We start from the raw sequence: 17,066 nt of genomic DNA, 5'->3' as shown, positions 1-17,066 counted from the left end.
GGTAAGTTCAGCTACAGGTGTGCTACAGGCTGAGCAGCCACTGTACTGCTGCCACTGCAAAGCTCAAGTAGCAGGCTGCTGGCTCCCCTGCCCAATCAGGAAGTGCAACCATTTGAAGAAGGTTCATTGGCCTGTGCTCCTGACAAAATGCCCTTATTGGGCAACTAAGCAAGATTCTCCATCGCTGAACTGGACACGGAATATTGTTGGCAAATTAGTGCAATGACTGAAGGAAAGATACTAATGTGAGGTACTGCTTGTACACAGTGTACTGTCTTTGACTAGTACTTGACATATTAGTGATGTTTTGCTTGAGAACAGTGCAGTTTTGCTCCAGTAATTCAAAGCAGCTATAAAGTTTGATAGATCTGGACACCCAAGGATTGGGAAATCCTCTGGTAATGTAATGTCATGATAGTGATTCCTACACTGTGTAGCGATTCCTGTGGTGCAGGAAAGATGGCTGAATTAGAGGGGGGCATATAGTGGAAATTCCCATGCTGCGGTGATCTAAAACTCCTGGAGTAGCCCCTTAGGATCCTAAGGCTGTTATAATTTACACAGGAATCCACCAGGGATCTTATACCAATTCCTGGCCAGCTCCAGGATTGAGAAAACAGAAAGGTGGCTTAAAACCAACTTTTCCTTTCTCCCACATCCAGTCTTATCCCAAGCACAGCTCAACTGCACTGGTGAGAGGAGGGGAGGATGTAGGCCTACATGTATACATGCTTGTGACACACTCATTGACCAGCATCAAATATAAGTTCACATATATCATTATGAGGAGGTGGATGAGGCTTTTTTTTAAACAGCTAACAAAATCATCCGAAGCACAGGACTTGGTGGTGATGGGGGACTTCAGCTACCCAGACATCTGTTGGGAAAATAACAGCAAGGCACAGATTATCCAAGAAGTTCTTGGAATGTATTGGACACAGTTTTTTTATTTCAAAAGGTGGAGAACGCTACTAGGGGAGAGGCTGTTCTTGATTTGATTTTGCCAAATAGGGAGGAACTGGTTGAGAATTTGAAAGTGAAAGGCAGCTTAGGTGAAAGCGATCACGATTCTAAGGAATGGTAGGAGAGAGAACAGCAAAATAAAGACAATGGATTTCAAGAAGGCAGATTTTAGCAAACTCAGGGAGTCGATAGGTAAGATCCCATGGGAAGCAAAAGGGCAAAAACAATAGAAGACAGTTGGCAGATTTTCAAAGAGACATTATTAAGGGCACAAGAGCAAACTATCCCACCGCATAGGAAAGACAGGAAGTATGGCAAGAGACCACCCTGGCTTAACCAGGAGATGTTCAATGATCTAAAAAAAAAAAAAGTGTCCTGCAAAAAGTGGAAACTAGATCAAATTACAAAGGATAGATATAAACAACTAACACAAGTATGTAGGGACAAAATTAGAAAGGCCAAGGCACAAAACTAGCTAGAGACAGAGGGTAACAAGAAAACATTCTACAAATATATTAGAAGCAAGAGGAAGCCCAAGGACAAGGCTCAGGGCTTGTGCGAAAGCCGCAATCTAGCCCATAGTTATCATTATGACATCTGTTCAGGATCAAGTGAGAAAAGACAACGGATTTGAAAGAAGCAAGTCTTTTAAATTCAAATAGTTTCAAAACCAACAAAGGTAAAAAGATGGCAGAATATTATGACAATCAAGTGGAAGAGAGAATAGATCTTTGCTGGGTGACCTTTCTAAATGCAACAAAACATGGAAATCCCACTTATGCATATGTGTATATAGGTAAATATAGATTAGTGTCATGTGACTTATGGACTGTCAGTATGCCTGGCTGCTGACAACACTCATTATTACATAGGACCCAATTCTGTGAAACACTGAATGCCCTCAACTTCCAATAAAGTCAGTGGGACATGAGAGGGACCAGTAATTTGTAAGCAGCACTTCCTGATTACAAATTAGGCCAAGAGTCTGGTAAATGTTTAACATGCACTGGTCTTCCCTAAGCTGTTTCCAGGCCAGGAAAAGAGAAGCCTAAGTGTTTTATTCTTTTTTTACATCTGGGATTTATATTACCAGCTCTTGCCAGCCATTTAACTATCCCCTACGTGGTTGGATGGGCTAGCATCCAGATGTATTTGAAAATGTCCAGTGTTTAAATAATTGGAAAGAGCATTGAGTTTGCCTTGATTGTTAGACTTGCTCAAGGCATTGATCATGGATATTCTTTGGAGCTGTTGCAAGGCTTATACTTTACATCCAGGATTTAATGTTGTATTATATTTTAAGGTTAAAGAAAACATTACATGTAAATCATTAATCCTCAGATTTTCTTGTATTTGCTATTAATAGTACAAGCAGCTGATCTACAAGGTAGATTGCTATTTTTTTCAGGTCATTTCATTTAGCTATATGAGAAACTGAGGTAACCACTCTTTTTATTGCTGCTTCTTGAGGCACATTACCAAGGAACTTAAGGCCAGGCTCTGCCCGAAGATCACACTTGCTCTAGGCAAGGTTGTCAAACCCTCTGCTCAGCTGTGCAGGGTAGAAGGGTCCCCTTCACCCTCCTGCTCAGATTGTCAATCTAGCTGTCAGGACCAGATCTGACACCCAATACTCTCCTGTGCAAACAAGTGGGCAGGGAGATGGCAGAGGGGATGGAGAGTGAGTGAAAACCCAGCCTCCAACCAGGCCCGAGTGCATACAGCATAAAAGCTGCTCCATGAAAACAATTGAAGTAACGTAAGACTTTTCTGTACTTGAAACACTCACTATAGCGTAGTAGTTCTCAACCTCTTTACCATCGTGGGCCACACATGCAGTTCTCTAGGTGTTATGTGGGCCACATCCACACAACATATATACTCCCTGTATGGCCCTGAGGATGTCACGTGGGCCACAGCTGGGTGCTGATTGGGCTGCAAGTGGTTAAAAACCACTGCTATAGCAACAGGAGCGGTTCTCCTGTCGGCATAGTTAATCCACCTCCCTGAGAGGCAGTACGTAGGTCAATGGAAGAATCCTTCCGTCGACCTACTGCTGTCTACACCAGGGGTTAGGTCAGCTTAACTATGTTGCTCAGGAGTGTGGATTTTTCATACCCCTGAATGGCGTAGCTGGGTTCACTTAACTTTTGTATGTAGGAAGGGGGCCTTACTCTTACCTCAGAGCAATGGGAGAGCAGGGGAGCAATTGAATTCTCAGAGTCACACTTTGTTCTCTGGTGTGTTCTGGGCATGGTGCAGCTATGTGGTACCACTTACTCATTGGGAGATTGTAAAGTTACAACAAAGCCCCCGATAAATAGTCCTGTTTTGTTCAATTTTGTACAAAGGTATCACTCATCAGATCTAAGGGGAGCAGAATATGATGTAAACAATCAAAGGGCTCAACTCAAATGAAGTAGTACCTTCCTATGGGCCTACTTTACTCACACTGCATAGCATGTTGCTTCACTAATAGTTCCATTGAAGTCAATGGGACTTGTGGAGTTAGGTGGTACCCAACATGAGTAAGGGTATCACTCATTCTCAAAATGTGGACCTGTGATGGGTTCGGTCACAGAGACCCCCTTGGGACTGTCACCTGATATGCTGAGATTACCTCTGAGCCAGTTTTCCTTGACAGCTTGGGACTCCAGAACCCTGCCTTGTTAACCAAGACACGCTAGCCTGCTACACAGACCCAGGTCTGGTCCACACCCCCAAAGCTGCAGATTTTAACCAAAAACTGTTCAGCAGGTCACCTACCTTCAGCACCCAGACACCCAGTTTCCAATGGGATCCAAACCCCAAATAAATCCGTTTTACTCTGTATAAAGCTTATACAGGGTAAACTCATAAATTTTTGTCTGCCTTCTATAACACTGATAGAGAGATATGCACAGCTGTTTGCTCCCCCAGGTATTAATTACTTACTCTGGGTTTACTAATAAACAAAAGTGATTTTATTAAGTATAAAAAGTAGGATTTAAGTGGTTTCAAGTAATGACAGAACAAAGTAAGTCACCAAGCAAAATAAAGCAAAAACATTCAAGTCTAAGCCCAATACATTAAGAAACTGATTACAGGTAAAATCTCACCCTCAGAGATGTTCCAAAAAGCTTCTTTCATAGACTAGACTCCTTCCTAGTCTGGGCTTAATCCTTTCCCCTGGTACAGTCTTTGTTAGTTCCAGCAGACATCTTAGGTGGAAAACAGGGGCATTCTCGTGACTGTCAACCCCCTTTGTTCTGTTCCAGCCACTTTTATAGCTTTGGCACAAGGTGGGAATCTTTTGTCTCTGGGTCCCCACCCCTCCTTCTAAATGGAAAAGCACCAGGTTTAAGATGGATTTCAGTATCAGGTGACATGTTTACATGTCCTGTGAGACCTCAGCCTCCATTCTTCCAGGGCTGGCCTGCACCCACCCAGGAAGGTTTGCAAGTAAACAGACCATTTACAACCAATTGTCCTAGTCAATGGGAGCCATCAAGCTTCCAAACCACCATTAATGGCCCACACTTTGCATAAATTACAATAAGACCTCAGAGTTATACTTGGTATTCCTAGTTTCAGATACAAGAATGATATATTCATACAAATAGGATGAACATACTCAGTAGATTATAAGCTTTGTAATGATACCTTACAAGAGACCTTTTGCATTAAGCATATTCCAGTTACATTATAGTCACACTCATAAGCATATTTCCATGAAACATTATGGAGTGCAAGGTCACAGGACCATCCTTTTGTTCTGTGTTTGTCCAGCACCCACCACAATGGGGTCCTGGTCTGTGACTGTTGCTCGTAAGTGCTTCCATTGTACAAATAAATAATATCAGCAATATACAGTGATGGCATAGAACAACTTGTCAATACCTCAGGATTTACAGCATTCCTTTGTAAGTAACTTCATGAAAATCTTGTTTTGTGACTTAAGTGAACCTAGTTTGAGGATGTGAAAGTGCTTTACTAATTTAATTAAGCCTCACAAAATCCCTATCATGCAAGGAAGTATTATCATCCATATTTTACCGATAGATTAAATGAGGCACAGAGTGGTTAAGTGACTGCCAAGGGTCAGACAGCAAATCAGTGGGAGAGGAAGGAAAAGAATGCAGATCTCCTGACTTCCAGTCTTATATTCTAACCACTAGATATTCTCCTGTCATAGCAGTTAGAGGTTACATTTCAGATAAATAGACTGAGTAAAGAAAAACACTATTCACTTCTTGATTATATCAGTAATTTGGTAAGTAACTGAAGAGGTTTGAGCTATATTTTACAGCTGTTTCTCACAAATGCTTTGGTTTAGATCACTCTGTAAAACTAGTCACTTTACAGCATTTAATCTTACAGCAGTTTCCTAAAATGGTCAAAAGAAAATGTGGGTTTTCCCCCAAATTATTGAAATAAAAAAAAATCTGCATGTAGTAAACCAAAACTTTAGAAACTGACACAATATCATAGTTACAGTCAGCCACCCATGAAGCTTGAAATCTCATTTATCCACCAGATATTGTCAATATTCAAGGAAATGTAAACATGTAGACACTGTGTAGACTGACCTTCAAGGGTTGTGAGTTCGATCCTTGAGGGGGCCACTTGGGGATCTGGGGCAAAATAAGTACTTGGTCCTGCTAGTGAAGGCAGGGGGCTGGACTCAATGACCTTTCAAGGTCCCTTCCAGTTCTAGGAGATGGGATATCTCCATTAATTATTATTATTATTATAGACCAAATCTCAGGCCAAGTGGTTTTGAGGGAGAAAGAAATGATAAAACTGTTGAAAAAACTGCTCTGAAGACTGCTATAGACTGCTGAGAGAGACGAGTCATAGAAGAGCTAATTGTTAGTTATGAGGAAAAAACAGTTCTCCTGACATCTGTAAATTCACAGTTCAGTTCAAGTGGAACATCTGCAGACTTCTGTGGTTATTCATAACCAATGCACAAACTGGAGACAGGCCTAGAATGAGGCAATATATTTCCCCCAACCAATACTTTACATAGCTAATGTGGGTTTAAATGTTGAAAAACCTCAAGGTTTTCCCCATTCCCATTTCCCCTCCTCATACTTGGGGACAGGATCAAGCCACACTACCCCTATTCTTCATCCCACCCACCCTTTTGCTTTGACCCATGGTCCAAGTATATTTTAGGTAGCCATTCAAAGAGGGCAGTGATGGGACCTTACTCCCCATAACTCCCCAAAGAAGCCATGTAGAACTAGGGCATAATTCTTCCCATTGTGATGGGTGGAATGGGTATTGTGACATCTTACTCAGGGTACCCAGAACTGTGGACCCCTGTGGACCTCTCTCAGCCTCAGCAACTGAGAGTTTTGCAGCTGCTAAAACACACCAGCTTGTCTGCCTTGCCAGCAAACTCTTCAGTCCAAACCTTGCCTTGTTGGTAACAATCAGTGAACCCCAATTCGCAGGTCCCCAGAGATGTCTCTTCGCAGTGTCTAGTCCCTCTCATTGGACACTCACAGAAGTAAAGTTTGCTGCTTCCAAAGAGGCAGAGTACACACCAGTCTGTTTGGCTAACTGAGGACTCACCCTATAATTTAATACACAGCATTGAGATGGTTTTGTAATAAACAAGAATAAGTTTGTTAACAAAGATTTAAGTGATACTAAGCAAGAATAAAAGACAGGTCTGGTTACAAACAAAATACACTTTCTAGTGACTAAAACTTAATTTCAGCAAGTTACAATCTTGCCATAAAAACCTCTACAGATGGAGATTCCACCACCTCCTTAAGTAACCCATTCCAGTGCTTCACCACCCTCCTAGTGAAATAGTTTTCCCTAATAGCCAACCAATCCACACTACAACTTGAGACCATTGCTCCTTGTTTGGTCATCTGCCACCACTGAGAACAGCCTAGTTCTATCCTCTTTGGAACCCCCCTTCAGGTAGCTGAAAGCTGCTATCAAATCGCCCCTCACTCTTCTCTTCTGCAGACTAAATAAGCCCAGTTCCCTCAGCCTCTCCTCATAAGTCATGTGCCTCAACCCCCTAATCATTTTTGTTGCCCTCCACTGGACTCTCTCAAATTTGTCCACATCCTTTCTGTAATGGGGGGCCCAAAACTGAATGCAATACTCCAGATGTGGCCTCACCAGTGCCGATTAGAGGGGAATAATCACTTCCCTTGATCTACTGGCAATGCTCCTACTAATGCAGCCCAATATGCCATTAGCCTTCATGGCAAAAAGGGCACACTGATGACACATATCCAGCTTCTCAGCCACTGTAATCCCCAGGTCCCCTTTTCCCCCATTGTTTGCAGGTATCTTCTGGTTTCATCAGAAGAGAACTGAAATGTGATGGCTCTAATAGTAACAGCGTCTCATTTCTTTACTTCTCCTGTCAGCTTGAATGTTACCTGCCTTTTCTCCTTTCTGTTTAAAATATACCTCTTCAGTTCTGACCATATAAAAGCCTGGAGGACAAGAGGATATTCTGATATATTGTTTTATTATTTCATTCTGAAGGACCAGATTCTCAGTTGGTGTAAATGGATGTAGTTCCATTGCTCTTCTACTGCTGAATTCCATTAATGTCAATGGAAATATGCCAATTTACATCCAGGCTCTGGCCCAAAGGGCTCAGTTTTTGCTACTCCCTGCCCCAAGGATGAAATATTTTTCTTCCAGTGCAGCTGGCTGGGGGGTGGGGGGAGGGGGGAAATCATGCTTTCTTTGTCCAGGAAGCATAGCTGATGCTGATCCCTTGTGATGGTGGCTTTAAGCATCTACCAACTGTGGTAGGGTTGATTATGTATTTATAGAGAGGTTAAACTGTATTTTTCCAGTTATGTCAATGAGGACCTGCTCTTTTTAGCCTCCAGTTTTGAGATTTCCGACATGCTTAGCCTATATCCATAAAGCTTCTGTCAGGCACATGACCTCCTACAGTTAATTGTGGATACTGGCATTGTGACATGAGAAGAAGTTTAGACATTATATAGTGTAATCTATTGTAGTGTACCCTGGCAGACAGGAGGGGAATAGGAGTAATCTCTACTTTAGAGGCTGAAAATCCTCAATATTCCTCTGAGATTCAGGTCTGTGTCATGTTAGAGATTTTGATACTGATAAACCAAGTGCCAGCTCTGGCCAAGGCTGTTGATGTTATCTAAGAACTGACAACCACTGACAAACAGTAAAAGTCAGTATTTTTACTGATTTCAGTGGAGCTATTCCAGATTTACCTAGGGTGAAAATGAGGGCAAATCTGAACCAGAATTTACATTATGGAAGAAGGAATCAGGTTAACAAAAGTTCTAACTGTGCAGACTCTCAAAATTATACACATCAGGATTCTTTTGCCAACTGTTATTAAAAAGCTAATAAATATTTTGTAAAAGTAATAGCATAATATGAGAAATGCAGGTATTAAAGATAGAGATAGAAGACACTTCCCTGCCTGAAGGCACTTGGCATTCAGTTTTATGTCTCACAATTCACCTGAGGAATATCTGTATCCAATGAACTGATATCACTGTGATGAACCTAAATAAAAGAGTAAGTAATAGATTGTCACATACTTTGTGTGTTTTTGCCAGAACACATTAAGAAGAAATGGACTCAGGCTCAAGTTCCATGAATCACTAGTTTCTAAAATTCAATGGGGCCCCTGGATAGAACTGGGTTTTATTCCCAGCTGCCTGTGATCTTGCTTCACCTTTTGTCTGTATTACCTATTTAAATTGTAAACTCTTGGGGGCAGAGAGTGTTTTTTGCTGTGTTTGTAAAGTGCACCATGGGGTCCCACCTGACTTGACCCTCTAGGTGCTACTGTAGTACAAATAATGTCTATTAATGAACCTTCTTGCATAACTATTTTTTTCTCTTATTGCTCATGCTTATCTCCAGGTAAATAAAGTTAATGCTTAGCAAAGCGAAAACAGGAAGAAAGATTTCCTGTACACTTAATAATTACTCTATGGTAAATAAATCATGTTCACCTTGACTGTATGGCTTTAGGATTTGTTTCTAGGAAGTGTCCTATGTTTGATCAAATATAGGAAATAAAATGAAAAAAAACTAATGACTTATTTGTATGTTTTCTTTAAAAATATTTTGAGTAGGCCTCTGTTTTAGTGCTTAGAATTAAAATCAGAACCAGTAACTACAAAGGGCTAGTTCCTTTGCTGAATGTAATCCCATACCACTCTAGATTCTGACAAATATTAATCTTGTGGCTCCAGCAGCAGAACCTTTTCATTTGCTAGTGCAGTTCAAAGGCGAGAGAGAAAACAATCGATCTGACATATACTCCTCCATTTATTGCACCATAAAATCTATCGAGGAAGATCTGAAGAATTTATTTATTTGTCCCTTCCGAAATCCCATATTGCTTGCTATGCACTAGCAGTACCAAAGGAAAGTGGTGTAGTTGCTTAGAACAGACATGCCCTATCATTTCAAAGCTGTAGCCTGGTTTTCTACAAAAATTTTCTCGGAATGATGTGTAGGCTGGAAAGCAAAATAGGCTGCGAGGGACTGATTACAAGACTCTTATTCCTCTTCATAACACAGTATGGCAGACTCCCCTATACACCAGATACTTCTATAGTCCCCAAGAAGAACCAGAAATCATATCTGCTGGGCTTTGATGTGGGAGACACAAGCGATGGGAGAAGTTTCCATTGTGGAATTTTACCAGTGACCGAGAGGAAGGGAACTAAAAACAACCTTGTGACCAGCTTTTTAAATAGGTATGTGAGCAAGATTGCTTGGCTCTCCAGGTGAGGACTCCCGGCCAGCCTTGCCTGGGCTGGAAATCATCTGTGCTGTGCCCGCTGGTTTTGCCATGTGGCACTTGACTGAAAAGCGGCCTCAGAACTATACCCACCTGCTCTAAAAGGGAAGGCGGGGACCATGACGAGCGACTTAGCAGTTGGTGCCCTGGTGTCCAGGCAGGAGGACGCGCTGCTGGAGCAGAAGCCGCAGCAGGAGCCTCTGGAGGGCTGAGTGACAGCTCGGGGAGGAGGTGGTCCTCTCCTCCCAGCGAGGGATCCTCCGGTGTGACAGGCGCAGCTTTTAGTACAAACCCAGCCGCTCGTTACCAGGGCAGCACTTTGCCCACGGGGACTCTCTGGAAGCCCAACAGCAGGATCAGCCGCTGGCGGTGCCAGCAGCAATAGGAGGCGTCCCTGGCCACCCATCCCGCAGTGAAGAGCAGGAAGAGGACTCCGATCGCCTGGACTCTCATCCGCGGCAGCCGGGAGAGAGCCGCAGCGCGTCCCCTCTCCAAGGACTGGCCTGGAAACCCAGTGGGGGCAGAAGCTCCCAGTAGCACCCAGCAGCTGCAGAACCCAAGGGCACCCCCCAATCTCTTCACCACCCAGCGGCAGCTTCCCAGTTGGACACACAGCAGAACCCTGCAGGGGCATTAGCTAAGGGTGGCATCCAGCCGCGCACAGCACCAGCTCTCCAGGGTGCCCCTCCTCACCAGCCGCAGCACCCGATAGCAGCACCCAAGGCCAGCAGCGCCGAGGGGGCGACCATGGCCCTGCTCAAGCTCTTCCTCATGGCCTTCAGCTTCGTCTTCTGGGCTGCGGGGCTGACCATGCTCACCCTGGGCATCTGGGCCAAGATCTCGCTGGGCAGCTACCTGGTGCTGTCCGCCAACCAGTACCCCAACACCCCCTTCATCTTGCTGGCCACGGGCGCCGCCGTCCTGGTCTGGGGCTTCCTGGGCTGCTTCAGCGCCGCCACCGAGCACCGCTGCCTGCTGCGCACCTACGCGGCCTTCCAGCTGGCGGTGCTGGCGGCCGGGCTGGCGGCGGGGCTCTCGGCCTTGTTCTACCGCAGGGACATCGCCGAGGGCTTCCGGGCCGGGCTGCGGGAGGCGGTGCGCGCCTACGGCGAGGACGAGCAGAAGGCGGACGCCCTGGACTCCCTGCAGCGCGCCCTGGACTGCTGCGGGGCCGAGAGCTACCGCGACTGGCTCGCCTCGCCCTGGTCCCTGGCGCAGCCGGGGCGCAACGGCTCGGTGCCTGGCAGCTGCTGCCGGGCGCGCCGGGGCTGCCTACACAGCCCACTGCCGCCCGAAGCCCGCGGCATCCACCGCGACGGCTGCTTCGCCAAGGTCTCCGGCTTCGTCAGCGACAACCTGTTCTACATCGCCACGGCCGCGCTGGGGCTGGCGCTGCTGCAGGGCGTGGGCATCGTGCTGGCCTGCCTGCTGGCCGCCCGCCTCCGCCCCGCGCCGCGCTGAGTGCGTCCCCTCCAGCTCCCGGCCCCGACCGCCCGCAGCGCCCGGCCCGGGGTATTCCCAGCGCCCGCGGCCCCGACAGCCCGCAGCGCCCGGCCCGGGGTGTTCCCAGCGCCCGCGGCTCCAGCTTCTGCCCCGGGATTCCCTACCCGGAGCCCGTCCTTCTGCCAGCGCTGCGGCTGTCAGCCCCGCGGCCCCCCTCCTACACTAAGGCTATCCCGGGCACCCCCACCCCCACCCACACTCCTCTCTGGGCACTGACTGGCCACCACTACTACGTGCCCTATCCTCTCCCACCCCGAGCTGCCTGGAGAGCCCTCTGCGTGCTACTCCAGGGACTGGAGCAGCGCCAACCCCCTGCCCCCATTCCTCCTCCTCTGGGGATTAGAGCAGCTGCTCTCCCCCCCCCCCCCCCCATGCTACCCTCCTTCTCCACCACCTCCTTGAAGAACTAGATCGGCAGCACCAACTCTGCCCTCCTGTCCCCTTGCTTCCCCCGGCCTCAGCCCTCCCCGGGGAGCTCATCCGCCTGCACGCGGCCGCGGAAACCGTGGCTGGGCTAGAGACTTTCCCGTACAAACAGCGGTGGGAGGAAGAACGAGCATCGCTCTCTCCCGGGCCGGCGGGTGAGACTTTCCTGTAACATATACACGTCTGGCGTCCCTGCAAGGGGAGAGAGGGTAGGAGTCTGGGCACGAGAGGGGCTTTACCCGCCAGCGACGTTAGCGGAGTTTCCTTGGGAGAAGAGCGGGGTTTGATTTTCCAAAGGGAGCTGTTATCTCGACAGACAATGGGCGGCCGTAGGTTTTAGCTGGTGAACGGAGCTGTCAATAGACCCCTCTGTTGGTCGGTTGGTTCCGGGGATAGTCCTTGAAAGGCCAGAAGGCTGAGACAGCTAAGTGCTTCCGTAGGGAATTGCAAGTCCCCCACTAACACCCCGGACTTTTGCTCTTCACCTGCAGGCCAGGTCCCGCCTACGGGTCCTCGCTGCTGAGCAGAGATTGTTCCTATTGAACGTAAGTTAATGAAAGCTGCAGCATTCCGCACCCTTCTTCTCCTGCTGGCTGCTGCACTGCGCACCCCGCTCCTCTCTCCGCGAGCTGAAAGCGCTGTCCGGCCTTGCAAGGCTCCCCTTATTGTTACCCAGCGAGCCTTTTACATCCCCGAGGGGCTGTGCCAGCAACAGGGACAGCCGGATCCGAGTGAAGAGACTGGCAACTCCCCCGCCCCCTGGATTTCAGGGAGAAGAAGAGGGAGGTCTACACGATTTCTAACGCGTTCTCCGGGGGAAGTTAAGACATCCCTTCATTCGCTTAGGACACGGACAAGCGCCCATTGAATCTTCGCCCCCCGATTTCCGTGAGGGTTGATAGAACGACGTTTCCAGTCTCGTGCTGGTTTACAGAACGCTGTTCAGTCTGGCAATTCTCCCTTTTTCTAAGGATCCTGCTTTAACAGGGCTCTCTGGCTCCCGCCCCAGCCCTTTAAAAAGCTGTTGCTTAGAGGAAAACCGCTGTTATTACTGTATCACCGTGTGCGGGTTAGGCTATAGAAGGGATCGGCAACCTTTGGCACGCTGTTTCCCGCAGCCCCCCATGGGCTTGGAGCGGGGAACCAGGACCAGTGGGAGCCGCAATCGTCTGAACCTGGGGACCCGGCCCGGCCCATCGGGGTGCTTACCCTGGCGGCCGCGTGCCGAAGGTTGCCGATCCCTGGCTATAGTATGCGCAATGTAAGAGCTTTGTACTCCCCCCCCCCCCCCCCCGACCAGCTTCGGAACCACAAAAGGCCGCGCAGTAGAAGCCCTAGCAAAAGACAAGGCTCACTTTTAAGAGCTCGTTTTTGCTCCCCCACGTCCCCGCTTTAGTTTCCCCTAAAATGGGCATTTACCTGCCGTTTTAACCCGTGTCTCCCTTCTGACTCAAGCCATTCATAGGCAGAGCAATGGCCTTTTGATCCCGCCAGCTAGATGAGTGATAACGGGCTAAGCAGGAGCCTTGTAGGAGGGCAGAAAGAGGATGGTTTCTGCAGGCGGAAGGCAGTTTCAGGCTGGAATTTCTGCAAGAGGAACTTGCCACCTTCAGTGAAATTAACTGCAAAAGGCTATTCGCGATGTGCTATCGGAACGCCAGGGAATATTGGACAGTAAACAGCGATCACAAGCTGCGTTTGACTTAAGTGAGCCAGCTCGGAGCCCGGGAGTTTCTGACTGACAGCTCCCGTCACAATGTACCATCGCCAACGGACAATCGCCACCCTGCGTTCCTCAGTCATTGGAATAGTCACCTAAGGATTACTAGGGGTTGCAAGATCTAGCCCAAAGTGCGTGAAATAAATAGACGGGGCAGCTGCTTTTTAGCATGGTAGAACTTCCTCCCAGCGAAGCCTAACCAGCCCGTCTTCTCCCAAACCCATCGCTGGCTTTTTAACTCTTTGTGCTTGTTCCGTAGGAATGGGATTGATGAAGCGGGGAAGTGGTTAGTTACTGAGAGGGAAGCGTCTCTGACATGCAGCAATATTAGTAAGGCAGGAGGGCGGGACCAAGGGGGAAACCCGCTTAACCAACAAGCTATTTGAATGTATCAGAGGGGTAGCCGTGTTAGTCTGGCTCTGTGAAAGCAGCAAAGAGTCCTGTGGCACCTTATAGACTAACAGACGTATTGGAGCATGAGCTTTCATGGATGCATCCGACAAAATGGGTATTCACTCAGGAAAGCTCATGCTCCAATACGTCTGTTAGTCTATAAGGTGCCACAGGACTCTTTGAAGCTATTTGAATGTGATTGTCCCCACGCTGCAGCCCCGAGGAGAGCGAGGTGACTGCAATTCTCAGCTGTGCCCCCGCCAAGCTGTGTCACATGTGCAAAGGCGGAAAGCGAGCTTTCCGATCCCTGCCTTTGCAGGAAGAAAATATCCTCTTCTGTTAGCGCTCCTTTCAGGCTGACTGTCCGCCGTCTGGGGAATTTCAATCCCAGAGCTTTGCAACTGCACTGGACAAGCTTTATAATGAAACCCAGAGTCCGCTTGCAATGAGCCTGAAGGGGGCTTGTTCGACAGGATCGCAAGTGCGCAGCTCTACGGCCGTGGTTTTCAGGCTGTGGTCCGGACCTTGGGGGACTGCACACTACGTTTAAGATTTCCAAAGGGGTCCAGCTCCATTCAAAGTTTTTTAGGGGTCCATACATGCAAAAAAGGTTGGATGCCCCAGAGCAGTGTTTTCAAGTTTTCTTGAGAGAGAAGAACGTCACCTACAATTCTTACCTTTGGGATCAAATACTGCTTTATTATATTTCACATTATTTTCATAGCTACATCGTGTTGGTCCCTGGCCTAAGCCATATACTACCTATCATTTGGTTCACATGGAAGAATTTTTTCCATTGAGTTTTCCCCCAGAACGTAGTGTCCACAACTGGAAGGGCTCTGCATGGATTCTTTGGAGTAAGAAACCATTATGGGGTGCAGACTGGGAAGGGGTTTCCCCATGAGAAAATCTTTGGGCAGTAGCTCTCCTCTTTTTGCCTGTGTACATAATACCTTTCACAAAGGGCCTGGTCCTGACTGGTCACAACACAAATAACAACCGCTAGTAACTTTTTGCATGCACTTATTGAAAACATTACTTGCACCAGTTAATTTTCCAGGGGATCCTCTTAGTCTGCAATCTGATTGGAAAGGATCATTCCAACCCACCCCGCCACCCTCTCTTTAGCAGAAAAGGATACAGTTGTTCTTTTGTTCTTTTAAAAAAAGTTTAACTATTACTATATTTAAAAATCCTGCTCCAAATAATTTCATTTCTGGGACCCCGATTCCAATGATCCTTTTTCATGTCAGAGTCACTAGGTGTTTTGTGTTATTGTATTAACTATAGTGCCATATTTCTCCAAGTGAAGTCAGAGGCAAAACTCCTATTAACTTCAAAGGGAGGAGGGTCTAATTCTTATTTTGAAATATGATCTCTTAGGTCTTTGCTCTTTAAAAAATACCTGGAAATCTCTGTCTTTCCCATTGTTTAAGGTTTATTAACAGGTCTCCTGTTCTGTTACTCAGCCATGTCCTTACTTATGAGAAAGTCTGCCTGATTTCAATGAGAATTTGTCCCAACTGCAGGTCCAGGCTTATTGAAAATGTAAAAAATGTTTTCTTCAAGGAGTCAGTTACCATTTGAATGTTCATCACTGTGCCTGATTTGTCTATACTACTCAAAAAGGTGCAATATCAAGGAAGTGATGAACCAAGCTTCGTATTTTACTATTTTGTAAGTAAATTACCATAGGCTTGTATTAATTTTATAATGCCTGGATGTTGGTTGACAACTTATAACATGATGTAAATAGTTATTTCCAAGATAAAGATATATATGTATTGATATTTAAGTGAGTCTGCTGAACAGATACTCCAAAAAATGCTAATGATTAAAAGTCATTTTTCACAGTCAACCAGAGTGTTTAAATCAATATCTCAGTGTTTACAACTTAAGAAGTGTAATACAACTCAAAGGCAGCACAAAAGAATACAGTGAAATTCAGGCATATAAACTGATTCTGTAAGTCCTTACTCACACAAGTAATATTTGCAAGACTCAGCCCTTGTTTGGGAAATAAAGGATAATAGTACATCAGTTCATCTATTCAGAGAATTATTCTGATCTGAGTGGACAGTTTTCTTTATGAGCTGGAGGGTAATTTTGAGATACATACAAAAACAATTGACAAAAAGTTAATTGCTATTTTATATTGATTGTCCATTTCTCCAGATATTAGAGATAGGTTAATAAATTCATTAATTGTGTTTCAGGTGGATAGTGAAATACAAGAAGGCATAATTATTTGATTAATCAATCACAGATTCAAACTGGGAGCATGTAGACAGACAGTAATAAGATTAGGATATTAAAAAAAAAAAAAAAATCTACCTGCTCAGCCATGTTTAAAGTTTCATATTTTCCACCATTTTAACAATGGACAAAAGTCATACTTTTTATGGACAAATTATTTTGATATCTCACCTTAGTAATTAATTGGCAATTGTTACACAAAAAGCTGCCTATATCAATAAGTAAATTAACATGATGTGAAATCACCATAGACTGAGTTATGGAGTCTATATTTTTAACCAAGTGTGGGCAATAGGAACTGAAATTAAAAAGACAAAAGCCTGCTGGAATGTTTCATATTAAATCAAGATACATCAGAGAACTTACAGATTTTGGAGGTGTGTTGCACTGAGTTTATCATTGCAGTCTTCCTGATCTAAACTTTAAAAACTTGCAGAGTTACAGTAGTACATCTCTTACCCTCTGTGGGCCAAAAGCGTCACACTCAAAATCAGTTTTGGAACCCTGTGAAGGTGGAGGGTCCCAGCACTCAGGCTGGAGCCCAAGCTCAGATGTCTATACAGCAATTTTTAGCCCCACAGCCTGAGCCCAAGTCAGCAGGTGCAGGCCAGCCAGAGCTGTGCTGTGGGCTTCTATCTCCACACGGGTATACCCCCAGATGCCAGAGTCAAAGTCAAGAATCAGAACTAAGGGTTACCTGGAGTGAGGAAAGGCTGCATCCAAGAGAGGAGTACAGCTAGGAACAAGGAGACCCAAGAGCTGTCAGACCCATGGGCAAATGCTTTAAGCGGCCATTGAATTGCTGCTGGGCTTAAGAGCCAGTCTGCTGACTCTTCCAACCAATCAGGTGGTGGAGCCAGTTAGGCAACTTACTACAGGCCAGCTGTATTCATTAGGTTGCTCAATAACTGGCTCTGTTGCAGGCCCCGCTTCCTGTCAGTTGCAGCTCCAAACTGCTGCGCTCCTTGTTATATTTTAGAAGATGTAGTGGCACTAAAAAGCTCTCTTGTTGTTTTAACTGCATTTCGT

The 17,066-nt window shown here is 46.1% G+C and overlaps 1 protein-coding gene across 1 annotated transcript; it reads left to right on the top strand.

Annotated features, from left to right (window-relative positions):
* The first annotated feature begins 9,459 nt into the window (after nucleotides 1-9,459).
* Nucleotides 9,460-16,475, top strand: LOC122172575 (tetraspanin-7-like). The gene has a single exon (XM_042844205.2). The coding sequence runs from the start codon at nucleotides 10,487-10,489 to the stop codon at nucleotides 11,198-11,200; it is 714 nt and encodes a 237-aa protein (XP_042700139.1). The 5' UTR covers nucleotides 9,460-10,486; the 3' UTR covers nucleotides 11,201-16,475.
* Nucleotides 16,476-17,066: the final 591 nt, after the last annotated feature.

This window comes from Chrysemys picta, chromosome 1 (genome assembly GCF_011386835.1).
Source record: "Chrysemys picta bellii isolate R12L10 chromosome 1, ASM1138683v2, whole genome shotgun sequence".
Taxonomy (NCBI): Eukaryota; Metazoa; Chordata; order Testudines; family Emydidae; genus Chrysemys; species Chrysemys picta.
This window is presented reverse-complemented; position numbering and strand designations above follow the sequence as displayed.